This window comes from Dermochelys coriacea, chromosome 2 (genome assembly GCF_009764565.3).
Source record: "Dermochelys coriacea isolate rDerCor1 chromosome 2, rDerCor1.pri.v4, whole genome shotgun sequence".
Taxonomy (NCBI): Eukaryota; Metazoa; Chordata; order Testudines; family Dermochelyidae; genus Dermochelys; species Dermochelys coriacea.
The window spans coordinates 9554154-9579513 of NC_050069.1; the positions used below are offsets into that span (position 1 = coordinate 9554154).

Below are 25360 nucleotides of genomic sequence, written 5' to 3' on the forward strand. Positions count from 1 at the left end.
CCTTGCCTTCAGTAGGACCTTACCGCGTGTCAGTTAACACGTGGTACGAAAACACCTCTTTCCCTAGGGAAGACACACCTGTAGGCTTTAAAAGGCCAAAAGCAGTCTCTGCCCCAGAGCAGGCGTCCACGTGCACGCGGATACCTACAGGGCTGCCCTCTCTCCTGGTGTTGTGTTGCCTCCTTGGGGAAAGCCGGCGGGGCAGCGCCACGTGCTGAAGCGTGTTTGGCTTTTCTTCTGGGGCAGACCAAGCGAACCCCTCTGCACCTCGCTGCGCTGACCGGCCAACTGGACGTGTGCACCAGCCTGCTGAGCATGAGTGCGGACGTCAATGCCACCGACATGGTAAGTCTCTCGCGAGTGGATGCCAGCGCGCTGTCCTGGCCCCGCAGCGAGGCACTGCAGCCCGCACCGGGATTCGTGTTTCACGAGCTCCGTTGAAACAAGCACATATCTCGGGGCAAAACATCCTGCAGTTCAGAAGGTCCGCTGCTGCCACCAAAGACAAAATAGTTTCCTTTCTCCTTGAGCTCCTCAGGCCCTTTCTGTCTGGATAGGACCCAGTGTCTCATCGTTACCCACAAGCCTTCTCTCCCCATCCCTGTTTGATTGCTGTTTCCCTTTGCTGATGCCGTTAAGGTAGGGGGACCCCATGCCATGGTGGCTGGGTGCTTGATGCCCCTTCGCCAATTACTGTTATTCCGTCAGCAGAACACCAGCTCCAAAGCTCCTAGCCCCTGGGCCTAGAAATCTTTTCACTCCCCCAGATCATTACACTTTGCTCTCCTATAGCTTCTGCCTCCCAAGGATTTACAGGCATTGAGCTGAAGTGGTATTATCCCCATTTTGGAAGCAATGAAATGAAAGTTGTCTAAGGATTGGGATTATAGCCCATGTCTCCTGAATCTCCACTCTGTGCCATAGTCATTAGATTGTCCTTCCTCCCCAAAGGAAGCCTCACCACTGGGCACTGCATACTGCCATCCAGCTAGCTCTCCATAGGTGTATAAAGGGCAGCGCATCCCATGGGTTGTAACTTTCAGGAACCCTGCTCTGTTTCTAATCTATTGCTGAATTGAATTTGATCAGCCACTTGCAACTGGTCCCTGTCAGATGGCAGAAGTATCCCGTGAACCACTCTGCCACAAGAGCCACCTTCTGACTCCTCTGGGGGAGAGTGGAGTTGTGTCTGCCACTGACTCGCTTTGTGACCTTGGGCAAGTCACTTGACCACTCTGTGCCTCAGTTTTCGTAGACATTAAGGTCTGAAGGGACCATTATGATCATCTAGTCCGACCTCCTGCACAATGCAGGCCACAGAATGTCACCCACCCACTTCTACGAAAAACCTCTCACTTATGTCTGAGCTATTGAAGTCCTGAAATCATGATTTAAAGACTTCAAGGAGCAGAGAATCCTCCAGCAAGTGACCCATGCTACAGAGGAAGGTGAAAAACCTCCAGGGCCTCTTCCAATCTGCCCTGGAGGAAAATTCCTTCCCGACCCCAAATATGGCAATCAGCTGAACCCTGAGTATGTGGGCAAGATTCACCTGCCAGACACCCAGGAAAGAATTCTCTGTAGTAACTCAGATCTCACCCCATCTAACATCCCATCACAGGCCATTGGGCCTATTTACCATGAATATTTAAAGATCAATTAATTACCAAAATCATGTTATCCCATCATACCATCTCCTCCATAAACTGGGGTCAGGGATCATCTGTAAACTGGGGTCAGGGATCATTCAAAGGGCTCTTATGGAGCTTAATTCATTGGCGTGTGTGAGCTCCTTCAATGGAAGATGAGCTAGAGATGCCATGGCTTGTTATTGAATTGGAGGGAGTGCTTACTCCTCCCCACGCCAGACATCACTTTTCATCACTCGCTGCTCTGCTTTTTCCCCTGCATACAGATATTTTATTGCAAACATTCTGTGCTGGCTTTTACAACCGGATACTTTACTTGCTGGCCTCTTTCCATTGCTGATTCTTGTCATTCTCGCTATCAGTTCCTCCGTTAAAAATAACAATCAGGAGCATGCTGGAGGAGCTCTTTTACCTCTTGGGGAGCAGGAACGACCAGGGGGACTGTGTGGAAAACAAGAGGGAAAAATAAAATGTAAAAGACAAAGGCCACCAATCGGTATAAACTGCTGTTAATAGCGCTTTAGCTTAAGAGCATGTTCAATTGTTACTTTATCTTTTAAAAAGAGATTTTTTTTGTCCTTCACAGAGATCTTCTTGGCATAGGGAAATAGGGGGATTTTTTGGGAGCTGATTCCAGTTCTCTGATTCAATGGCCTGGTCTGTGCCTGCCCTGGCATGAATTAGAGCAGACTGCGGGCTGGACAGGCTCACACCAATGGCACAAAGCTCTTAAGGGATCACCTGCTAGCTGAGGATGGGGGAATGACATAGTGCTCTGCCCTGCCCTCACCTGACATGCCCACTTTTTTCCTCAGCATAACCTCTTAGCTGGGGGAGGCGGGTGATACTGGAGTGGAACTGGTTCTGCCAGCTAAGACCTCTCTCCTGCTGGCAGAATTCTGGCCAGAATTTGGAGACTGTTATTGAAAGAGGCTGGCTGGAGAGCCCTGGAGACTCAGCTCCTGGGTATTGATTCAGAACTGGTATAGCAGGGTCGGCCAGCATGCACACTGCCCCATACCACTGTGCCTTGACTGTAACCTGGAGGAACTTCCTCCATTGGGGAGAGGTTACATTGCTCTTCATGGCCCATTTAGTCCTTGAAGCCTCTGTGGAGACCCTCAAAAAAAGGCCAGTCAGCACTAATCATATAGGAATGGTAACTGCTGATCCACTGCTAGTGCTGAGATCCTGAGGGCCCCCACTGTGAAGTACCCTGGGAGTCTGTGTGTAAGAAATATAAGAGATTATCCAACAGCAGCGCAGCTTGCAGGACACTTAAAGAGGCCAGCACTGATACTGAGCTTCACAGTACAGCCTCGTGATGCGTTGATACTACATGCGTTGCCCCTTTGGCCCAAGCAGTTAGCCAGAATTCAGGGCCTTACCCAACTGCTGCTGTTAGGATGAGAAATAATCAGGTTCATGCACACGGAACGTCCACCAACATCCCGTTTCCCTGCAAGCAGTGGAAACAAACAGCAGGCAGTTTCCTTGCTCTGAAATCCCCCCAGCCTGCCTCTCCAGCAAGCTCTGTGCCCAAGAAACTCTACCTCCGCTTCCTCTCAGGGCCCCACTCAGAGCTGCTTCCCTTGGCTTTCTGCCTCCCATAAAAACAGCCTGCAGCTGTTACCCTCCCAGATCCAGGACCGTTTTAAAACTGGAGTTTTATTAAATTTAATATCAAAAAAACAAACACGCCCACTTCGACAAATCCCCAGTGCTGCTGAGTCCTCCTGGAGCACATCAAAAACGCTCCTGCTGTCATCTAGGCAGGCCCCTTTGACCTCTTCAGCGGACCTTCGGTCCTTAAAGGGACAGGGCGCAGATGCACCGAACCCTGACATGCCCTGATGAGTGCTTACACAACCAATATCCTAGCCCCAGTCCACTGAGCACCCCTCAGTCCACTGAGCACAGCACCACTGTGCACCATGACATTGCCGTGCTGAGCCCCGTCACTGTGTGTTGACGTGAAGTCAGAGGATGCAGACACCCCATTTTAAAGAAGCAGCAGCCCCCTTGCTTAAAGTCAGGGGGAGGGGAGGTCACAAGGGTCACAGAACCAGCAAACGATATATATTTAAGTTGACCTGGATCATGGAGGGGTGCACATTAGACACTGTTTTACCAAAGTTGCTGCTTCCAAATCTTGACAGACCCCCCCCCCCCCACACACACACACACACTTTCTTCAGACCTCTTTAAGCATTGGCCGACCCAGTTATTCTCATTGAAATCTAGATCTAAACTCACCCAATGTTCTGGGCGAGGCAGAACCTGGCCCATCTCCAGGAATGTCAGGTAGGATTCCATGCAAGGTTGGGAAGAGATGCCCTGGCAAGGCTCATTAGCACTCTGTTAGCCACTGTCCTGCTTGGTAATTAGCAAAGGCTGAAATGTAGCCTGCAGTCTGTCTAATGAAGATGCACTGATTGCAGAAACTCACACAGGCACTGCCACGGCCTGTGTTATACCTGTGGCAGTGCAGGCTTCCTTCTCCACCTTCATGCACACACAAGGCCACCCATGTCTCTCACTGAGCGGCCGGTGTTTTAGCTGCTTTCTAAGCCCCTGCCCCTAGTCCATCTTCACCAGCAAATCCTGCTGTTGGCTAGCAGCCGAGAGACGGCTCACAGGGGAGTCAGTCCAGGCAGCTTCTATGATACCGTGGTTCTATTCTGCAGGCAGTACCGGGTTTACCATAGTGCCAGTGGCTCCATGGCACCAGGCCCACACTCAGAAGGGGCCCAGGTGTCCGGACGGTGGCCCTGCCTCGCCTCCCTGCACTACCTGCGCTCTGCCCCAAGGCCCCACCCACTGCTCACTCTCTCCTCTTCTCTCCCTCCCTGCTGCCTGAACCCTGCCCCTGTGGCCAGGGGCTTGGCTGGGCGGGCTCTCAGGGGCCACCAGGGGTCTGCCCCACTCCCCAGCACAGCTCCAGCTCTGGGTGGTCTCTGATGCCTTCCACCTGGGCCGGCCCCCCCCCCACCTCCACCACAGGGGTCTGGCCAGTCTTGGACAGGTTGGGGGGGGAAAGTGCGGGGGGCTTGGCTGGGCCTCCAGGGAGGCAGGTGGGTCCTGCGGGAGCCTAGCACGCAGGCCCCGCTCCTGCTCTGGCCTGGCTATTTGCGCCGCTTCTGAGTAGGGCTGCCAACTTTTTAATCACACAAAACCAAACACCCTAGCCCTGCCCCTTCCCCAAGGCCATGCCTCTTCTCTGAGGCCCTGCTCCCCGCTCATTATGTTCCCCCTCCCTTGGTGGCTCGCTCTCCCCCACCCTCACTCACTTTCAGTGGGCTAGGGCAGGGGACTAAGGCAGGTTCCCTGCCTGTCCTGGCTCCACACTGCACACTCCTGGAAGCAGCCAGCGGGTCCGGCTCCTAGGCGGAGGGGCCAGGAGGCTCTATGCACTGCTCTCGCCTGCAGGCACTGCCTCTGCAGCTCCCGTTGGCCGTGGTTTAATATATTGTGCACAGAATTTTAAAATCTTTGTTGCACAATTCCCTCAGGAATATGGAGTGGTGTGCGATTGTGATGGTGGGACTGTGAGGAGGGTGCTGGGCAGTGAGGGGGTCTGTGGGGGGGGTGCTGGTCAGGCAGTGTGGTGTGCAGGGAGCTGTGTAGTTGTGGTGGGAGGTCAGTATGTGGGTGTCTGGGGGGGCACACTGGGGATAGCGAGTCCAGGGCAGCACTGAACATAGGGATCTGTAGGGGAGGTCTCTGGGCAAGGGGGCGCTGGGCATAAAAGGGAAGGCACTGTACAAAGGGGTGGTGTGCTGCAGGGTGGGCCTGCCCCTGAGGGGAAGGGGCACACTGACATCGCAGGGCTGGGTGGACCAGTGTGCGTCTGACAATTGCCGGTTTGTAAACAGTCCCCTCGTGCTGGGCGGAGCAGGGCCACCCCCGGCGCACCATGCCCCATTGCCCCAGCCGGTCCCTTGCTCCGGGGACCAACTCCCCCATCCCCCTGCACCATGCCCCACTGCCCCCATGGGGGCCCACAAACATGTTCGGCGCTGGGCCCACAAAAGTTTAATCTGGCCCTGGCTGCAGGTTGACAGGTACCTTAGGGAGCAGTGTCAGGAGCCAGAGAACACAGGTAAAATTCCCCTCATGTTTTTGATTTTGCTAATGCCAAAAGCAGAGAAGGGACTTTGTGCCCCACAACCCCATGCCCTGCTTTGGCCGCTGAATGAATGCTGCCATCAGATGATGCAGCAGGTACACAGGATCTTGGACAAGAGACTTGGCAGGTGAAAATGCTTTTCCATTCAACCCTCACAGCTGTGTGATTGATTTTGTTTTCAGTCTCCAACTGCCTGACCAAAAAATGGCAGCTCTACCCCCGAAAAAAATCATGACCCTTTAGGTACAGTCCAGGTGGCCCAGGGCTGAATTTCCAGTCTTTCTTAGAGAAGCCTTTAATTTGGGGAAATTTTTGCCCTTCAGATCTGAACTTGTGAATTTGAAAAATGTCCCCCCTTTCGCCCTGGCCTCTGACCTCTTACCAGGCACACCCCAGAGGAATCCGAGACACAACCAAGCCCCGAAGCGGTTCGCTGACAGGCTGGGGTCTCATGGTGCCTGGCTCTGTTTTCCCCTCAGCAAGGACAGACACCATTGCACCTGGCCGCTGAAAATGACCATTCGGAGGTGGTTCAGTTCTTTCTGAAGCACAAGCCGGAACTGGTGACCTCTGCCAACGTGGAAGGTTCGACCTGTGCCCACATAGCTGCCTCCAAAGGCAGTGTCGCTGTGATCAAGGAGCTGCTGAAGTTCAACAAGGTGGGGGCAACCACGGCACGCAACAAGGTGAGTCCCTGCGGTGGTGTCCCCTTGCTATGGTCCTGTCCAGCTGGGCAGTGTGACACACACGGAGCTGACCTGAGAGTCTAGATCTGTGCCTGTTCTGGTATCCCTGAGGGATTAGGAAGCTGGGAGTTAAATGTTAATGCAGGAGTGAGAGTGGAAAAGGGAGAACTCTCCACGGACAGACGGTCTGTGGGGTGATTCTGAAGCTGGTGCTGGACCTGTAGAGAGAGAGAGTATTGCACCTGCTCTCTCCTATGTGTATGAGAGCTCAAGCAGTGCCCAGCTGGGATCCAGAGGATCATTCTCAGTGCCTCAATTATGCATGCTTAAGGCTAAGATTGTATCACAGTTATTTTTACTAAAAGTCAGGAACAGGTCACAGGCAATAAACAAAAATTAACGGAGCCTGTGACGGGGGGAGGGGGCAGGGCTAGATGGGGGGAGGAAGGGAGTCCTATGGGGAGGGGGCCCAACAAGCCAAGCGCTCTGCCATGGTGGGGTGAACAGCCCCAGCTCCAGCGGCCACAGCGGAGAGGGCGGAAGAGGGCACAGCCATGGGGGGCACACAGCCCCCGTTCCAGAGCTGACCGCAGCTGCAGGTCAGGGGTGTGCAGCCCTGACTGCAGCCCCTGCCAAGCCCCGGAGGGGAGGCACACAGCCCTGAGAAGCCGCAAGGGGGGCACTCAGACCCGCCTGTAGCTCCCGCCGAGCCTGGGACACTGCGGAGCTAGGGCACGGAGCCCCCGCTGCAGCCTCTGGCGAGCCCGGGACACCGTGGGGCTGGGGTGTGCAGCCCTGGCTACAGCCCCTGGCAGAAGCCACAGGATTGGGGCTGGGGCTGCAGGGTCCTGGTTCCAGCCAGCCCCAGTTACAGGGCAGGGAAACACAGGGACACTCCTGAAGTCCTAGAAGTCACAGAGGTTTGTTAAAGTGACAGAATCCATGTCTGCCGTGACCTCCGTGACTAAATCCTAGCCTTACGCATGCTGCATGGCCAAGCTATCAGAGTCTTCGCTCCACGGACAGCGGGCATCCCAGAAATAGTCATCCCAAAATATGAGATGGCAGCAAAATATGAGAACACCATTACCTTACTAATTGTGCTGCCTCGGAAACGCAGAGAGCTTGTATCCGCCAAAGGAAATGGGGGACAGCTGACAGCTTCTGGAATCGGCTCTCCCCTAGGGTGGGTGCAAAGAGGCAGATGTTGCGTTAGTGGCCTCTTCCAACATCACCATCCAGACACGAAGGAGGTGAATAACCCCAGTCACTGCGCACAACGTGATACTTCACCACTTTGCTTTGATAACACGGGCCTGAACCATAAATTTTGGATCCAAATCTAACCTTTCCCCAAACTTCATGAGCATTGGGGCCTGGCTTTTTGGTTTGGCCCATTATGGAGATAGGAACCAGCTGGGAAGTTCAGATCCAGCATCCCCAAAAGCATAAATAGGGGAACCCCTCTGACTTCCTGCCAGCCTCCAGGAGACACGGGGGCCTAGACAAGATCCTAAAGGGAATGTGCCTGCAAGTTTTAGTAAGCACGGTTTCCCTTTCCCCTGTCTGCTGGCATTGCTACAACTGTCAGCTGGTTTTCAGTAATGCATTAGTTGCATCTGCCGCCTTTTGTTTATTTAGTATGTAGCTAATGTACATAGGACTTTGCTTGCATGGGAGGGTATTTGCAGTGTGTGACCTTTGCAGAGGTTGCCAGCAGATCTCTTTGAGCCCTGTTTGTCACGCCAAACAGGAGAGTGCTGAGATTTCAGTCACAGTTCCCAAGAACTCCCCCCCTCCCCACTCCCACAGTTTAAACGCAGCTGTTTGCCCCTCTACATTCTCTCTGTGGCCTGCATGAGGAATCGTAGGTTGCATCCTTAGGGCAAGTTAGCGCTGAGAAGACCCTGGCTTGAGGCATTTGGCGGAGAAGCCTGTGAGAGAGTCCCACGCCGTCCTGATGTTCTGTGCCATTGTGGTGTTATAGGCAGGGAGCTCTGGTATCTCTGTTGGCCCTTGCCTCACAATCTTACATGCTGTGATCCCTGCGAGGTGAGCCCCACTGCCAGCTTGCTCTGAAGCTCAGACACTGCACATGGTTAGTTACCCAACCGGTCTGTCTTTATGTTGCAGACAAACAACTCCACACCCCTGCACCTGGCAGCTGCTGGGGGGCACCATGAGGTGGTGAAGGTCTTGTTGCAGACGGGAGCCTCAGCAGGGGATGAGGATGGCGTACGTACCAAGGGCTCGGCTGGGCAGCTCCCAGTTCAAAATGCAGATGGAGTGAACGCAACGGGTGCCAGCTGCCCTCCTTGGCCGACAGCTTGGGCCCTCTAGAGTCAAAAGCATGAGCTGCTGGGGGCTGTAACAACCCATCCTCCGTAATCAGCACAGAGGGGACTGGTGACACCCACTTGCCCCTGAGTGCAAATGCCCCTCCTTCATTTCAGGCTGCATGCTCAGAAGGGCATCTCTCTTTGTCAGGGAAAGGCGCATGTACAAAACTTACATTCACATCCTTATGCCTCTCCTTGATGTGCACCTCTGTGAATGGGGGCAGGGGTCTGAGCCCTTTCCCCTTTGGGGAAGGCACTAACATTTCGCTGAGATGCTAAAGTAAAAGCATCCCTATTGTTCTTTCCATCTCCAGCCATGTCCCCCAGTTTGTCTCTTGTTGACTAGTCTCAAGATGGTGCCATGCTGTGATTGTAGTGTGGCGAGTTGTTTAATACAGGGATGAAGGATTAAATTTCTCTGCCCCTCGCAGCAAAAGGGCAGTGATGTTTCATTTATAAAGAACCAGCCTCCTCTTTCTTCATGACTCCTCGAACAGTTCCAGGCTAAGGTAGCTCTCCATTCGGTGGCCCGTTGTCCTGAATGCCCAGCCAGCCTGTGACACCTTGAATTATACCAGCGGTTCTCAAACTGTGGGTCGGGACCCCAAAGTGGGTCGGGACCCTCTTTGAATGGGGTCACCAGGGCTGGCTTATTCTTTCTTGGGCCCCGGGCTGAAGCCTGAGTCCCACTGCCCAGTGCTGAAGCCAAAGCCTGAGGGCTTCAGCCCTGGGTGGTAGGGATCAGGTTGGGGCAGTGAGGTGGTGGGCAGGCTCAGGCTTTGGTCCCCCTTCCTGGGGTCGTGAAGTAATTTTTGTTGTCAGAAGTGGGTTGTGAAGTTTGAGAATCCCTGAATTATACCATCATATCGTGGAGCTAGGCCGTGCTGGGAGTGTCAGAACCTCAAAGAACACGAATAAACCCCAGGAGGCCTTTCAAAGGCTCTGTCCCTCACCCAGACTTCCTCCATTGCTGTGACAACACTCTGGGATTTGCACCCGACCTTGCCTTCTGATGCTTTTCCTCTGCTTCTTATTAGGAAGGAATGACGGCAATTCACCTGGCGGCCAAACATGGGCACATCAGTGTCCTGGAGGCCTTAAAGGGCAGCATCTCCTTGAGAATCACCAGCACCAAGGTGAGTGCATGGCTGTTGGCTTTGCACAGCAGGGGCCTTGTTGCCTATGGCATGGGTGTGGCTATGTTGTGAAAACAGCCGCTGTTTGGACACAATTCAGGCATTGTTTGTTGTAACTGGGTCAGAGGTGAAGGTCAGGACCTAGTTGCATGTCCAGCAGAGGTGGGAGCACACAGCAAAGCAGGGAAGTGCATGGGACACACATTTATTGGTAATGGTTAGTCCCCACTGTGCTGGACACTGTGTGTACACCTAGTGAGAGACAGTCCCTGCCCCCCAACAATCTTGCAAAGAGCCCAGGCAGACAGAAGGTGGGAGAAAGGAAGAATTAATATCCCCATTGTACAGATGGGAAACTGAGGCCCAGAGAGTGCGAGACGAGGTTTCCAAAGGTGACTAGTGATTTTGAGGGCCTCCATTTTTGGATGCCCTACAGGGGCCTAATTTTCAGAGGGTGGGTGCTCAGCACTTCCACAAAATCAAGCTTGTTTTAGGGCTCTCAAGTTGAGCACCCACTAATAGAGTGACCCAAAATTTAGTCCTTTTTGAAACCTCGGCCAATGGGAGAGAAGGGACTAGAACCCCATGCTCCTGGCACCCAGTCACATCCCTTAATACAGGCTCTGCCTTCTATTGCTTTGTCAGGGATCGTCTTTTCCTGATGCTGCCCAGAGCCTTGCGGCATCAACTGTGGATGCCAAATGCAGAGAATGCTTCCTGAAACACGTATCCCCAAAAGCTCCTTCTCCTCTTCCAACTCTGTCATTCTTTCACCCCTTTCTTTGTTTTCGTTCCTGTCATTCTCATGTCTTCTGTGACCTCTCCCTTTTAACCTTCTTCCTTCCAGCTGTCAGGCATGTACTGTGCTTTGATCGGATGCTAAATGAGAGTACTCTGGTTCATTTAAAAGAGCAAATCTCGTTTGTTTTCCCTGAACTGTGGATGTGTTTTTCTTTCCCTTCCAAGACAGGATTTACTGCCCTTCATGTGGCAGCTCATTACGGCCAGCTGGACTTCGTCCGAGACATGCTCGCCAGGGGATTGGCCACCATGCGCAGCGAGCCTCCCAAATTCACCTCCGAAGGACAGCAGGTCAAGGAGCAAGGCAGTGAGGTAATATAGCAGCCAGTCCCAGGGAGGGATAAGGGACAAGTTGACACGTGGCATCCCGAACCCACTTGTCTATTTCCGTGGAGCCAAATAACATGGGGGCTCGTGTTACTGAGCCATTTGATTTCACTGTGTGGTAGGCCCAAGTCCTCTCCTCTGTAAACAGACTTGGCAGAGGAGTGATCTGCTGCAGAACTGAATCCCCCTCCCGGCTGCTGCTGCTGTATCTCAGAACCGCCCGAGTAGTTTCCACATCAGCTGGACTCTTACTCCCTTCTTTGCTGTGGCTTTAGCCAGTGAACCTTGTTAGTCGCAGATCCTTGCGCCCTGCACACACTCCTGGATGGCCATGCACCTCTCTTCCATGTTACTCTGGATGGACCCCAGCCCTGGGGCAGACAGGCTGGGGAGAGCCCCCCCGCAACTCCCTGCATCATGTCACTGCACTCTGTGTAACCCAGCTGCCCTGGTTCTTCTCTCCCTTGGGCCTATGAAGCGGGGAGAAGGGTTTACCCCTGTATTTACCCTGGGAAATCTGCCTTTGCCTCTTCCCATCTCTGCTGTCCTTGGTTAGGATTTGGCTCCACAGGGAGGCTTTTCAAAGGGTCAGAAACGGGAGGCCCGGATGACAAATGGCTCCAAGGCCCTGATTGAAAGGGATGGGCTGTGCGTGGAACTTGCGCGGCGTAGAGACCCTGACATTGTAGCCCTCGGTCCCACGGTGCCATTTGTTCCAGAACTGGGGGGCGGGTAGATCTGGTTGGAAGGTTCTTGCTGAAATGTGCTGTTTCGGGGAAGCTGAAACGTTTTGGTTTCCATGCATTTTCACCAGGAGGGTTTTGGGCTGGAGGCCAGATCGCGGGCCTGGAATTTGGAAGATCCAGACTCAAGACCCTGCTCTGTCTGGTTCAGTGTTACCTGGGATGAAATTCTCTGCTCGGAAACAGGCACAGCAGGGGTGATGCCTGGGTCTCCCACGGCAGTGTCCCAGCCACTGGGCTATAGAGTGACTCACAGTCTCATGAAAACCTTTGAAAGGTTTTGGAGTTGTTCCCATGCATAACCCAGCGTGATGGTGCATGTGGGGGCGGCTTCAGCCAGGTTGCTGACTCTTCAGGGCCTCAGGGAGGGAGGAAGGTAGATCATTATGGCCCGCCTGCAGGCATGAGTCGCAGAAAATGGGGAAACAGCTGCTCTGGCTTCTGACTTGTACGCACTGCGGGGGGAAGTATCTGGGAACTGTATTGCCCTCGCAGTGTGCCCAGGAGTCTGGGGCATCAGAGGGGCCCTGCTGCCGTCTGTGTGATTTATCTCAGTCAGGATTCACGCCACTGCACCTGGCTGCCCAGTCGGGACACGAGAGCCTGGTCCGGCTGCTGCTCAACTACCCCGGTGTACAGGTGGATTGTCAGACCAGCCTGCAGGTAAGAGGCCAGCCATGCTCTGCGTGTTCTACTCACATGGGGCCACCGTGCTCTGAGCTGGCTCAGCCCAGGAGAAGTCTGCAGCCTGTCGTGGGGGCGGGCAGCTTTGATTTTGCAGCATCATATCTGGGGTAACAGTCTCTCTGGGAAGCTTCCACCTCCCCCAAAGCTGACACTAGCCAAGCCCTTTTGATTTCAGAGTAGCAGCCGTGTTAGTCGGTATTCACAAAAAAGAAAAGGAGTATTTGTGGCACCTTAGAGACTAACATATTTATTTGAGCATAAGCTTTCGTGAGCTACAGCTCACTACATTGGATGCATCTGATGAAGTGAGCTGTAGCTCATGAAAGCTTATGCTCAAATAAAGAAGCCCTTTTGGGCAACTCTCAGGGCCTAGCTTCTCCGAGGCCAGCACTCCGGGGGCCTCGAGTGGCTGTTCTGGCTAGCATTGTACCCCCACCCCGCACTGATGTGTATGATGACAGAGCAAGGCCACCATGAAGCATCAGCCTCTTGGGACAGTCCAAGGCCAATCCCACAACCTAACATTTGGGCTGCTCTCCAGTTCAGGCCAATCGAAACCATCCGGCCACATCATGGCCCACCTTGGTTGTTTCTGCCTGAATGTAGTGCTACTACTGACCAGTGTCAGGTTGACAACCGTAGAGACAGCTCTTCCCTCTACAGAAGAGGCTGCTGCAATGCAAGCTTCGTCCACGTAGCCCTCGGACAGTGGACCCCAGCCCTCTTCTGGAGGGGTCACCTCCAGCTGTGGAGGATAGTTCAGTCTCCCTGACCCTCAGTCCTCAGCCTCTCTCCTTGCTGTAAGAGTGATGCCTCTCGTGCCAAGTCTGACAGTGTCTTTAGGTGACATTTTTAGGTCCCATTAGTGACCTTGGAGCCATCCCGTCCCTGTGCCAAATGCTGTACAATGCTAACCAGCCCACTTGTGCTTAGGGCTCCACCCCTCTCCACCTGGCGGCCCAGCATGGTCACACCGCAGTTATTGGGCTTCTTCTGAGCAAATCCACCTCCCAGCTGCATCTCCGAGACAAGAGAGGGCGGACATGCCTCCACCTGGCTGCAGCCAATGGCCACGTTGAGATGGTGAGGGCATTGCTGGGCCAGGGAGCGGAGATCAACGTCACCGACAAGGTACAGCAGCAGCTTGCACGGTTGGTGTTAGCCAGCTGGAAAAATGAGGGGCGGTCACACTTTCTCTGCAACCTCTTCATGGAGAGTCTCACACCAAGCCTTGATCGTGGGCCAGTGCCATGAACAATGTATGATGCCATAGAAGGTGCTACACAGTATCTCCAAACCCTATGTCCTGAATTCCATGGTTCCAAACAGCAGCATGGCTGTCTATTGACAAAAGCTGCCAGCCAAGTCAGCTGCCCATGGATTTCCAGTGTGCCCATCACCTGAAAGTTATGAAAGTTTCATGCAATTCTGGTTAAAGGTGATTCCATCCCCTCCTGCACCACTCCCTATTATGTGACTGCCTGACGCCTGCGATCAATGAATGCTGCGTTTTCACTGTACATCCTTTAATTCCACAGCAAGGCTGGGGCCCATTGCACTTTGCTGCCAAATCGGGTTTCCTGGATAGTGTCCGGCTGCTAGTGGAAAGCGGTGCCACACCCACTCTCAAGTCCAAAGAAGGGAGGATACCTATACAGTATGCAGCTGCTGAGAACCACCAAGAAGTAGTGAGCTTCCTGATGAAAAGGAACTCCACCACCTTGAAACTGATTGAGGACAGGAAGGTAGGGGGAGACCCTGAGCCAAGGTGAGGTAAGGGAGGTGACGTGGGCAAGCCCTGAGCCATTTGTCCTACTCTTGTTTGCAAAGTCCTACCCCTAGCACCTACATTATGCCCTTATGGTGCAATAGCATGACTAGGATCCCAGTAATTTAGGTCATTGGTCATTATAGTTATTGGTCACATCAGTGGTAGCAATGGTTATGGGGTTCCTGGAGCTCAGAGCCATATGTTGCTGGAGACTAGAGCTAGAAAAAAATTTTCAGCCAAAACTTTTTTTTTTTTATGAAAAATGCAGATTTGGCAATACCAAACTGTTTCATTAATTGGTGTCTGTTTCACCTAACTGTTTGGTTTGGGGGGGGGGGATTCCAAAAATATCAAAATGTTTCGTGTTCAAAATGAAACATTTCAATTTTTCAGTTGGAAATGACTTCGTTTCAAAATTTCCTTCCATTTTATTTTAAAACTTTCAGAAGTGTTAAAAAAAAACAGTCAAAATTGAAATGAAACATTTTGATTTTGTTGGAATGAAACATTTTGTTCAACCCAAAATGAAAATGTTGTGGACGTCTCAATGTGCAAAAATTGTCTTTTTTGGTCTAACCTGAAACTATTTTTTTTAACTTTGTCAAAATTGCCAACAAACCTAAAAATCTATTATTCACCCAGCTGTAATAGAACCAGCTTGACCAGGGGGTTGATCTGGTGAGACACACTTCTCCTCTGTTTCTAGAAGCTGAAAAAAACATCACTGAACATTAGTTCTCCACATCCAGTATTTATGTGATGAGCCTTCTCCAGCCCCAGTGAAGATATGTGAATGTCCCTGGCATTTTGGAAATATTCCTCTCAGATTGGATTGTTTTTTTCCACATTGCTATTTACTAAATCCAGAGTTTAGGTGTGGCCTCTGAGCACAGAATTTGGATTTCTAATCGCAGCTCAGATGATGAATCCTTTTGTGACCTTAGGAAGTCACCTGATCTCTGCCTCAGTTTCACCATATGTAAAGCGGTGGTGATAATACTGCCCTACCCATGGATGTGTTGTGGTCAGACAATGTTTGTAAAGCATTATGCATTGTTGTTACTTGCATTACAGTAGCATCTAGAGGTTCCTCGTGCCAGGTGTTGTACACACATATAGGAAAAGATGGTTCCTGCATCGAAGAGCTTACATTGTAAATAAACCAAACAAAGAGTGGGGGGAAAGACCGTATTGTTATACGCATTTTACAGAAGGATTGAGACACCAGAGAGATTCAATGATTTGACCAAGGTTTTACAGCAAGCTTGTACCTGAAGTGAGAATTGAACCCGATCTCCTGAGTATTATCCAATGCCTTAAGCACAAGACTTCCTCCTTCTGTTATTAACTAAGGGTGTTTGTTTTTCCAGTTTATCTTTGACCTTATGGTCTGTGGGAAGCTGAACAACAACAAGGCAATTGTGGAATTTGTCCTTCACTCTTCTGCTCCCCTGGACACTGCTGTCAAGCTTTCCCGGGCCTTCAACATCGCTGCCCTGAAGGAGAAGGAACGTGCCAAAGACTTGCTGACTGCTGCCAAGTACACTGAGAGCATGGCCACTGAGCTCCTGACGCTGGCTTCTGGAGGTAGAAGTGCTGGCTACCTTCTCCATGCAGTGGATCACAGAGGCACTACCATGCTGGACTTGCTAATTGAGTGTGAACAGAAGGACGTAGTAGCACATCCAGCAGTGCAAAAATACCTGACAGAAGTCTGGTATGGCAGCCTGAAGTGGGCCCCATGGAAGATCGCCCTCTTGTTCATCTGCTTCCTAGCGTGCCCCCCCATGTGGCTGGTTTTCTCCCTACCTCTGAAACATAGGTTCAATAAAATTCCTATTATGAAGTTCATGAGCCACTTGGCATCTCATATCTTCCTGCTCATCCTGTTCATCCTAACCATAGTGTATCCCCCCATTAGCCCCATCTATGAAGGTCACATGGTGCCATACTGGAACGAGTGGTTGCTCTTAGCTTGGCTGCTGGGGACATTGGTCACTGAGCTCACCCATTCTGGAGAAAGGGCTGGCCTGGCTTGGATCAGAGTGTTCGTCTTGGGCTTCTCTGCCATTGCTTTCCTTTGCCATTTGCTGGCCTTGATGTTTGCTGGCACCGATCGCTTGCACTGCCTGTTTGCCAGGAACGTCTTCCTAGGGGTGGCTATGACACTCTCCTTTGTGCAGTTCCTGGAGTTCCTCACCTTCCACCACCTTTTTGGCCCTTGGGCTGTCATAATCAGGAACCTCATGAAGGATCTCACCAGGTTCGCGGTCATCCTGGGCTTGTTTCACATAGCCTTCACCATGCAGCTGTCATCTGTCTACCAGCCAGTCTACCCTGAACCAAAGACCAATCTCTCAGCTGCCGGTGGGAATGCGACTGTGAGCACCGCTATCCAGGACCCCGTTGTCATTATGGTCACATTATTCTTCTCCGTGTTTGGTCTCGTTGACCCAGAGTCCCTGCCCTCTCTCACCAGAACTCCCCAGTTCACTTTTGTCATCATTCGCTTTGTGTTTGGGGTCTACCTGATCGTGACCTTGATTGTGCTGATCAACCTGCTGATCGCCATGATGAGTGACACCTACCAGAGGATACAAGCCCAGTCTGACACAGAGTGGAAGTTTGGCAGGGCTATACTCATTAGGGACATGACTAGGAAGTCTGGAACACCTTCCCCCTTTAACCTCTTCACAAATCTTCTCTATTATATCAAAATACTTTGCAAACACAAAGGTACAACTGCTAATTTATATGTAGATTTGTGTGTCAGAATGTTTTTATTTTGCAGTCCTGGATATGTTCCCAAAGCCAATTGAAAAAATGAAATGAAATGAAAAGGTTGAATGTCGGCAGCTGTAAGAATTTTTAGAGAGACCTTGGAAAGTGGGAGCTTGTCAGATGGCAGTGCCTGGATTTATTTAAGGTCCTCACCAAGGGGCAGTATGTGCTGCATCAGGCACCACTCTCATGGCTTCATTCTGCACTCACTTACAGTCAAGCAACTCTATTGAGGCAGAAAGTAGAACATGAGCCCATGGTTCTCTCTGTTGCTTACATTACAGACTAGAGTTGGGAAGGAACTCGATTTTTCAATATGTGGGAAATTCTGTGAGTTTGAAAAAAAAATCCATTCCAAAACGGAACAAAAACGAAATAATTCAAAATTTTCTGGAAAACAAATTCATTTCAGGTGAATCAAAGCGTTTCATTCCAATTTTGACATTTCTTATACTATAAAATAAATTTCTAAATGAAAAGTCATTTCAAAACAAAAAATGTAAACATTCCATTAAGCAGTGTCAAAATGGAATATTTCAACCTAAATCCAAATCCTTTTTTTCTTCCCCAAAACTAAACTGCATCAAAATTGATACGCTTACTGTGAAATATTTCACTTTCAACGAATCAATATTTTCCAACAGAAAAAGGTTCCATTAGAAAATTTCCAACTAGTTTATTACAGACCAAATACCCTCCATACGAACCAACAGTGGACATCTAGTCTGGAGGCCACAAAACCTTGATATTTCTGATCCAGCTCACAGTATTATGCATGTTACTACAGTGCATAATCATGTTATACCATTGTACTACATTCCAAGCAATGCATCAAAGCACTTTCCACTCATCTGCACCTAAATGTGGGCTAGTAGTGTGCAATATAGAGGTTTTGGGTACATAGGCAATGATCGCCTCCAACAAAAAGATCTTGCCAATGAAGACGGATGGCTCTCTCTGTTAGACCCAGGCATATCATTTGCAAGGTGGCAAGGTGGGCAGTTAGTCCCTCAGATCTTGGTTCGCCTCTCCTCCCAGATTCACTGGTCTAGCTGCTCCACTCCCCCAAACCATATTATCATAGATAATGTTCTATATGCTGACACAACTTTGCCCTCCGCCCCCAAATATTTCTGAAATGACACCCCTGCCCTGGACATCAGCGGCGCTAGATGGGTGGTAGGGTAAATGCAGGAAGAATGTCTCCAAGTCAAATAGAAACTGTTACTTTCCAGGAAAGGAGGATGAAACTTGGAGCCTAAGAGTTTTCTGATGTATGTCTGAAATTTCTGTATTTCTGAAAGAGACACTGCTCCATTCTGTCTCACAGACATACAATAGAATGGGGTATAAGTGCCCTCACATGACCTGAGGCTGCTATATTACATCTCCAGAGAGATCAGTTTTAATTTATTTTAAAATAAAGGTTTGGGAGGTTATACATTTTTATTCCACTGACGCCCATTACATTGGGAATGTTTCAGAAAACATGGTGTAATTACAATGGTGGGTTTTTCCATATACATAGCCCTTTCCTACGTGAATGTTACATGGACAGCTGCAACTCCCCCTTATCCCCAAACTAGAACCAAGCATGCATTGTTTAACCAAGTAGCTAATAAACATAATAGTATTTTATTTCCCAAGTTGCTCAGGAAACAGGATATATAACTGTAATCCCAGATAAAAAGGATATCAAATTGGAGTTAAGGTTGAGCACATGTTAGTAATTTAAGGATAATTACAGGGAATTACAGGGGAAAAAACCAAGCATTACCGATCCAGGAAATTCAGTTAAGGTTAAATTTAAAAGAAATCCAGTCATGTTTAGGAATGCCAATGCACAGTTAAGGCACCCAGACAATGTTAACTCCGCCCTGTAGTGTGGAATAACCATACAATTAGGATTAGTGCATAATAGTGTCATAGAACAAATTAAACTGATTTCTAAGGCTACATTGGACTCTTCCCCTTTTTTCCTCATGATGCCACTAGAAGGCAGAACTAAGAAACTAACAGCAATAGTAAATACAAACAAAAAAGCCTTAGAAAAAGAACATGTAGGCTGTGGATTTGTTTTGCAGTAAGAAGTTATATTGCTTGAGACATTAAAATATAAACTGGACGAGGCACTTGAAAATGAACTGTTAGAGACAATCCTGCACTGCTCCTGCAGGGGTACGTGAATAAAATGAGCTAATAAATCTTTCCCATCTCCAATTTCTGTGGCTTTATGAGAAATGTAATCCCAGGAGACTGAGGGCCTGATCCTGAGAAGTGAAGTCAATGGACAAGACTTCACCCTAGGCAGACCTACTATAAATAGGTTTGTGTCAGGGCCATTTACTGGCATTGGCTCTGTTCTCAGTCATTTCAGACCCTCTTGACATTTGAAGTTGTGATTTTCCAGCGAATTATGGATTGCGTTCCCTTCCATGTTTTTCCCAGTTGTCTGGTTCAGATATGAGGCTCAATGCATATGAGGCTCAGGGCTGGCAGAGGAACAATGTCCTACAGAGAGGAGCAAACATCTGAAAAAATATTCTGCTCAAATGAAAATCTAACTTCTTTGTGTTCACTCGTTCGCTATGTTTAAATTGAGTGAGTGTACCCAGAGAGCGTATTCATGGCAGGAAAGGTAGTGTGACAACAAATGTTAAGTGAATATGAGAAAATATTTTTGGAGAGTGAATTTTGCAACCACAATTCTATGTGTTACACTCATCCTGCCAGAGATCAGAAGCATTGCTGTGTGACCTTTCTAAGCTAACCAGATATCAAACTGCTGCAGGCCAAGAATTAGTCACCAAAACTAATTGACAAATAATATCTAATAATGATTTAACTCAAGAAAATTGTAAGCCGCTAGTGGACAACTTGCAAATGGAAAAGGAGGATAAAATCAGTCAATGTATTATTTGCTATGCATTTGTCAGCTCTTACTTTGGGATGTTAGCAAAGGGCATGCTAAATTGGGAAAGATGTTGGACAATTTTTTTATTTTTTCATTAAAAATGGCTCTTTTGTCAATCTGGAAATTTCTATGACAAATCAGAGCATTAGAGAATATTAGGGTTGGAAGAGACCTCAGGAGGTCATCTAGTCTAACCCCCTGCTCAAACCAAAAAAAAAATTTTTTTGACAAAAAAAAAAATCTTTTTTTTTTTTTTAATGAAAAGCCAAAATCCCCAAAATTTAAAAAAACTGAGGGATTTGGTAACTGAAAACCAAAAAAATTTCAAGTCAGTCAGATGAAAGTTTTCAGTAAAGCCAACTATTTTTCCCTGCATCCCTGAAATTTTTCAGTTTTTGAAAACTGTAAATGTTGAGGAGTTTTAACAAACAAAAAAACCCAACCAACCCAAAACACTGACAAAAATTGTTTTTTCTTTAAATTTCATCCAAAACAGTTTTTTTTTCTGAGGGGGCATTTCCAAAAAGCTCTATGAAATTTACAAACTTGGGTCCCTAAAGGTGGTCTCCTAAAAATCCACATTTAGACACCCAAATAAAAGCTGCTCTTTAGGAGCCTAAATGCATATTCATGAGCTGAACTGTAGGCACTATGGCATGAAAATGTTGTCCAGTGATTACGGTAATCCTCAGGTGTTATCTGACTGGTTTTCAGGGCCAAAAATTAAAGATGAATAATGTTTTTCTGTTTTGGGTTCAAGGGGAGGGATAAATGAATCATTCTACTCCTGAGTGTTGGTGATCTTTCCAATATCACCCAGTATGCCAACACCGCAGCTGGGGACATACAGTGAAAAAATAAGTTCAAAATAATCAATAATAACTATTTGGATCCAATAATTAATATTTCTCAAGATAACTTGAACAACCCTCTGCCCAAATTGACCTGAGGCCCTGCCATTGCTGAGATATTTACAATCTCATCTAAACCAAGCAGCATAGAAATCTCATTGGAGACCCTAGTATTTGGAGATGTCCACACTCAGAAAACTCATGTAAGCCTTGAATGAACATCCAAACTTTAGGACTCTTACCTGAACCTCTGATATGTCCAAGGGTTGTCTGTCACTAATTTCCTGTGTGAAGATGGGAGGGGGGGTTTATTGGTATAAACTATCTGTATCTCATGCACCAGCTAGCACAATTGTGTCAAAAACAGAATAATAAGACGAGCATGGGAAAATGTGAAGATAAAGCCCCATTGTAGAGGTTAAGATCATGTTTGTACACAATCCTACTCATCTGAGCTTCTGTGCTCCTCCAAGGTAAGCTGTGCTCCACTGAACGGAGGGACCTGATAAATGAAGAGGAAGACCTGGACAGCACTTCCGACACACGATCCATCAATATGCTGGCTCACACGTCCATGGGTTGGATTAGGGTTGCTGCCAAGAGGATGACCCAAGTATCACCAGAAGGTACTGACCCTTTGCTGAGCCATAGGCTGGAAATCCACAATAGACTGCCAGAAGGGGACCAAATTACATAGGGTGCCCCAGTAGAGTGCACCTCTGGACTGAGCAAAGGAAAACATAGGATGAATATCAGGGGAAGGGGAGTCCTAATCAGGAGAGCTATTTGATAATGGAATGGAACGAAGACCCCATTGCTGGAGGGTACAATGCAGGGAACAATCCTCCACTGGATGATTTAGACACCCTAATGGGTCTTTTCCATCTCCTTGATTCTAAATCTTTCCCTAGGAAAGGTGAACCGTTGATCTTTAATGTAGCTGTTGTTTTTTCTCTGTACTGCTGCTGTCCTCAGACTGTGTGGTTGGGCTGTTGCCTTATGTCTCACTTCTGTTATTTCTGTACAGAGTCAGTACTGTCGGTGCAAATAGCTTTTTCCTCTGCAGCTCTTGCCTTCCTGTATCCTGCAATTGCCTTCCTATAGCTCTCCACCACACTGATTCTCGGTATTGGTTCTTGTAGCTGGAAGAGTCTCTCTTCCTCCCTTATCTACACATCTGAATTTTTTTGTCCCCCTTTGCTGTCCTTTGTTGTTCCACTTCCTAAGAGAATTATCCATTTTGGGAAATATTGTGGCTGAAAGGTGCTCTGCAGAATGAACTTCTGCATGTGCTACCATATCTAGGCACAACAGAGTGCACGAAGGATGGAGTCATTACTCTGCCTGTCTTTGCTTTAATGCTGTTGGTTCAGACACTTAGGAGTCAGTTTTCAAAGCAGTGGGAGGGAGGGGGCTTCAGCCAGCACTGGTTATGTTTTGTCTGGAGAGGCCAAACTGTACATCAATGTAACACAACATTTCACTAACACGAGTCTCCACAAAGATTCCTCCTCCCTCTCCACTGTTATCTAGCTTGCTTGGAACTTACAGTGCTTTTGGAGGCAGCTGGAAGGGAAGTTTCTTTTCAGTAGGTTAGGCCGACCCTGTGAGTTTGAAGAGAGGAAACCAGATATTGGCAAATCAGATAAACACAATGGAATTCCCTGCACATTCAGAATGAATTTTGGGGGGCAGAAGGGACACATCTTTGGTGAAAGGGAGCCGCCGCCTCTTTCATTGCCTTAGCAATAGAAGAGTAGAGGATGGGGTGTTTCCATCACTCCCTTCTGCCTCTCTCAATGTACACTCACCAGGAATGGGTTCAGTATGAGAGAGTGCCTCCTACCTCAGCTGCAGAGCCATTCTGAGCCTGCTCATTCACAGAGACAGAGGTGGGATGGGATGGATTCTGCATTGCAGCAAGAGCATGCTTCACAGAGGAAGATTAGAAACTCATTTATTCTTGATTCATATTTGTTTCCCATGAGCTCCTGCCTCTGCCTCACCAGACTGGACTGAGACCAACTTAATTTGCATAGCCACTGACAGCTTTCATACAGAAGCTTTCAGTCTGGTACAAGCTGGATTTGAACCCATCAACTAGTGGTGAAAGGCTCTATCTCCCTTCACCAAGCCACTGCTCCCTCAATAGTGCACGTCTGAAGGCAGAATCTTTTCCGTAAGCAATTCCATTAAATCAGATGCAATCATTGCATTAACTACAGAAAATTAATATCAAATCTATAATAAAACACATCATACAACTAACCCTAAGTAACATATTTCACTGGGTAGTTTAGATAAGTTTCTTTCCTTAATCAGGAGAAACTAAGAGTTTAAGAACTCTGTAATCTCAGCAGCTCCAAATAATATCAGACAATATATTTTAAAACACTGCATTTGTGAGGGTCCATAAACAAACACATGCAGACACAACAATTGCCAACTAATCTGCACAGCCCCAGGATCGAACTCTACATCTTTTCTCCAAAAGCAGACCTCCACTACCTGAACAAAATGGTAATTCCCATTACCTTTACTGCAGTATTGTGAGATAGACTCCTCCACCAGGAGGCAATATAATCACAAACACTTAAGCCAGTCCGATTTCATCCAGGAGAGGGCAATGGGGTCTGACATTTACACTGAACCAACTCCGCCTGTTAGAAGGACTCCAAAAAAAAAGGAGCCTTGATGCATGGATGGGGACTTTCTCCTCTTGCCTTCTTAGCCATCTCTTGTTCTCTCCTTAGGTGGGCACATTCGAAGCACTCTGCCAGCAAGGCCGCTGCACATTGAGGAGGCAATAGACTGGCACAGCGTGGCTCTCCGCTATTACTCCTTGAAAGGGTGGATGGACAGAGCATTCTTCGAGAGGGAATTGTTCATGCACCATGAGGAGAAGAGAAGTGTGAAGCCCATCCATCTGCTCATGAACGGCCAGGATGTGTGCAGGGTCTAGCCTGTTTGCACCCAGCTCCCCAGAACCAGTGATTGCCGTGACGTGGGTCCCCTTTGGTCTGCCTAAATGCAGTAGGGTGTGAACGGCGACGTGTTGTATGTCCAAACAGAATGCAATAAAGGTAATTTTCCGTGTTTCCTCCATGTCCGAGTCCGTTTGGTTTTTTGTACTCATGATCCTCCTTTTGGGGCCTGCTCCTGAGAGAAGCTGAGCGTCTCTGGCAAGATACAGCTAGCTGGAGCCCAGCGCCGAGGGACTCAGCACTTCAGAGGATTGGAACCTAATATGGGAATTCTGGCTGGTCAGGCACGACTTCCTCCAGCACCCATAGGAGGTGCTGGTCATGCTACATGCCCTCGAGAAGGGAGTTTCCCCTGAAGGTTCGGATTTGGCTTTTGGTTTCCCCCGTCTCAGTGGTTGTGTCAGTTTTACTGTACCTATTCCACAGGTGGTGGAGGGAATCACTGGGCTATGGAGACAGTAATCGGACTGGCAGGACAGCTTAGGCTAGGGAAATGCTCTCCTGTGTAAAATCAGTCCTAGTTTCGCTGCTAGCTGCTGCATAGTGAAGAATTGCATTGTCCTCCCATGATGCAATGGGCTAAACTGCTTTCACACACACCTCTGGTAGGCAGAGGTGTGAGGGCTATGAATCCCCATCTCCACCCTCGACACCTTTGCTCCCTTGCTCAGGGGTTAGGCAGAGCAGCAATCCACGGTCATTCCTGAGGGCAAGGACAATTGGAGGCTAATGGCAACAGAAAAGCTGGGCCAGCTAGGAGGATGGTCCACACAACACAGCCTTGGAAAGGGTGTAGCTCTGGCCTGCTCTCCTCTGGTGCTCCCAAAGGCATGAGACCTAAGTCAGCTTCCTGTACAGCCGTGCTTCTCTGCAGCCTTGCTGCCACGGGGCTCTGGCTTCATGGTTGCAGTGTAGCCCAAAGAGAAGAGACAATAGTACAGTGAAGAGAAATGGAAGGTGCAGACCCACGTCCTTCAAGACTCCCCCCTCACCAAGCAGAGATGCAGACCGGCTGCCCAGGGGTTGTGCCACCTGGAACCTGCATTTCATCGAAATCTATTCCGTGACTGGGGCTTACCAGTGTGAGCAGCTACCATGGGGAGAAGTGACATGAACTTAGCTGGTAAAATAGGGGCCCTGAGGATAGTAGGGACTACTGGTTAGCACAAGGGGGCAGGGAATCAGGACTCCTGTGCTCTGGTCCAGAATCTTGACACTTAATCCCTGCTCTTAGGCTGGTCACTTAACTGTTCTGTGCTTCAGTTTCCCTGTCTGTAAATGGAGATAAGAATCACACCTCCCTCATGGGAATGCTGCAGAGCGCTGATGTCCTGAGAGAGCTGGCACTTTGGGACAGATCTGGGGTCTCATTGAAATCGATGGCCAATAATCCATTGATTTCAGCGGCAGCAGGGCTAAGCCTTATAGAAGGGCAAATAAAGATTGCGAATTTTTGGCTTCCATAAATCTGCGTTCTTTTGTTGGTGGTCTGTCTGAACAGGCTCTTTGTGAGCTAACCTCCTCTCCCATCCCCACAAGCAGCCAGGCTGCCTGTCTGTGGG

At 49.1% G+C, this 25360-nt stretch overlaps 1 protein-coding gene across 7 annotated transcripts in view; it reads left to right on the forward strand.

The window, feature by feature from the left end:
• Positions 1 to 23919, forward strand: part of LOC119852273 (serine/threonine-protein phosphatase 6 regulatory ankyrin repeat subunit B-like) — a 75368-nt gene extending 51449 nt beyond the window's left edge. For 4 of the 7 annotated variants that reach the window (XM_043507272.1, XM_043507273.1, XM_043507274.1 and 1 more), the window contains 11 exons: positions 247 to 345; positions 6258 to 6464; positions 8598 to 8699; positions 9841 to 9939; positions 10906 to 11052; positions 12306 to 12473; positions 13431 to 13628; positions 14036 to 14242; positions 15639 to 17004; positions 21288 to 21440; positions 23568 to 23919. In XM_043507272.1, coding sequence (XP_043363207.1) covers positions 247 to 345; positions 6258 to 6464; positions 8598 to 8699; positions 9841 to 9939; positions 10906 to 11052; positions 12306 to 12473; positions 13431 to 13628; positions 14036 to 14242; positions 15639 to 17004; positions 21288 to 21440; positions 23568 to 23776 — 2955 coding nt within the window. In that variant the 3' untranslated portion in view covers positions 23777 to 23919. The remainder of the gene's footprint in view (positions 1 to 246; positions 346 to 6257; positions 6465 to 8597; positions 8700 to 9840; positions 9940 to 10905; positions 11053 to 12305; positions 12474 to 13430; positions 13629 to 14035; positions 14243 to 15638; positions 17005 to 21287; positions 21441 to 23567) is intronic. The other 3 variants (XM_038393439.2, XM_043507275.1, XM_043507276.1) reach the window with 1 other exon arrangement.
• The last annotated feature ends 1441 nt before the right edge of the window (positions 23920 to 25360 follow it).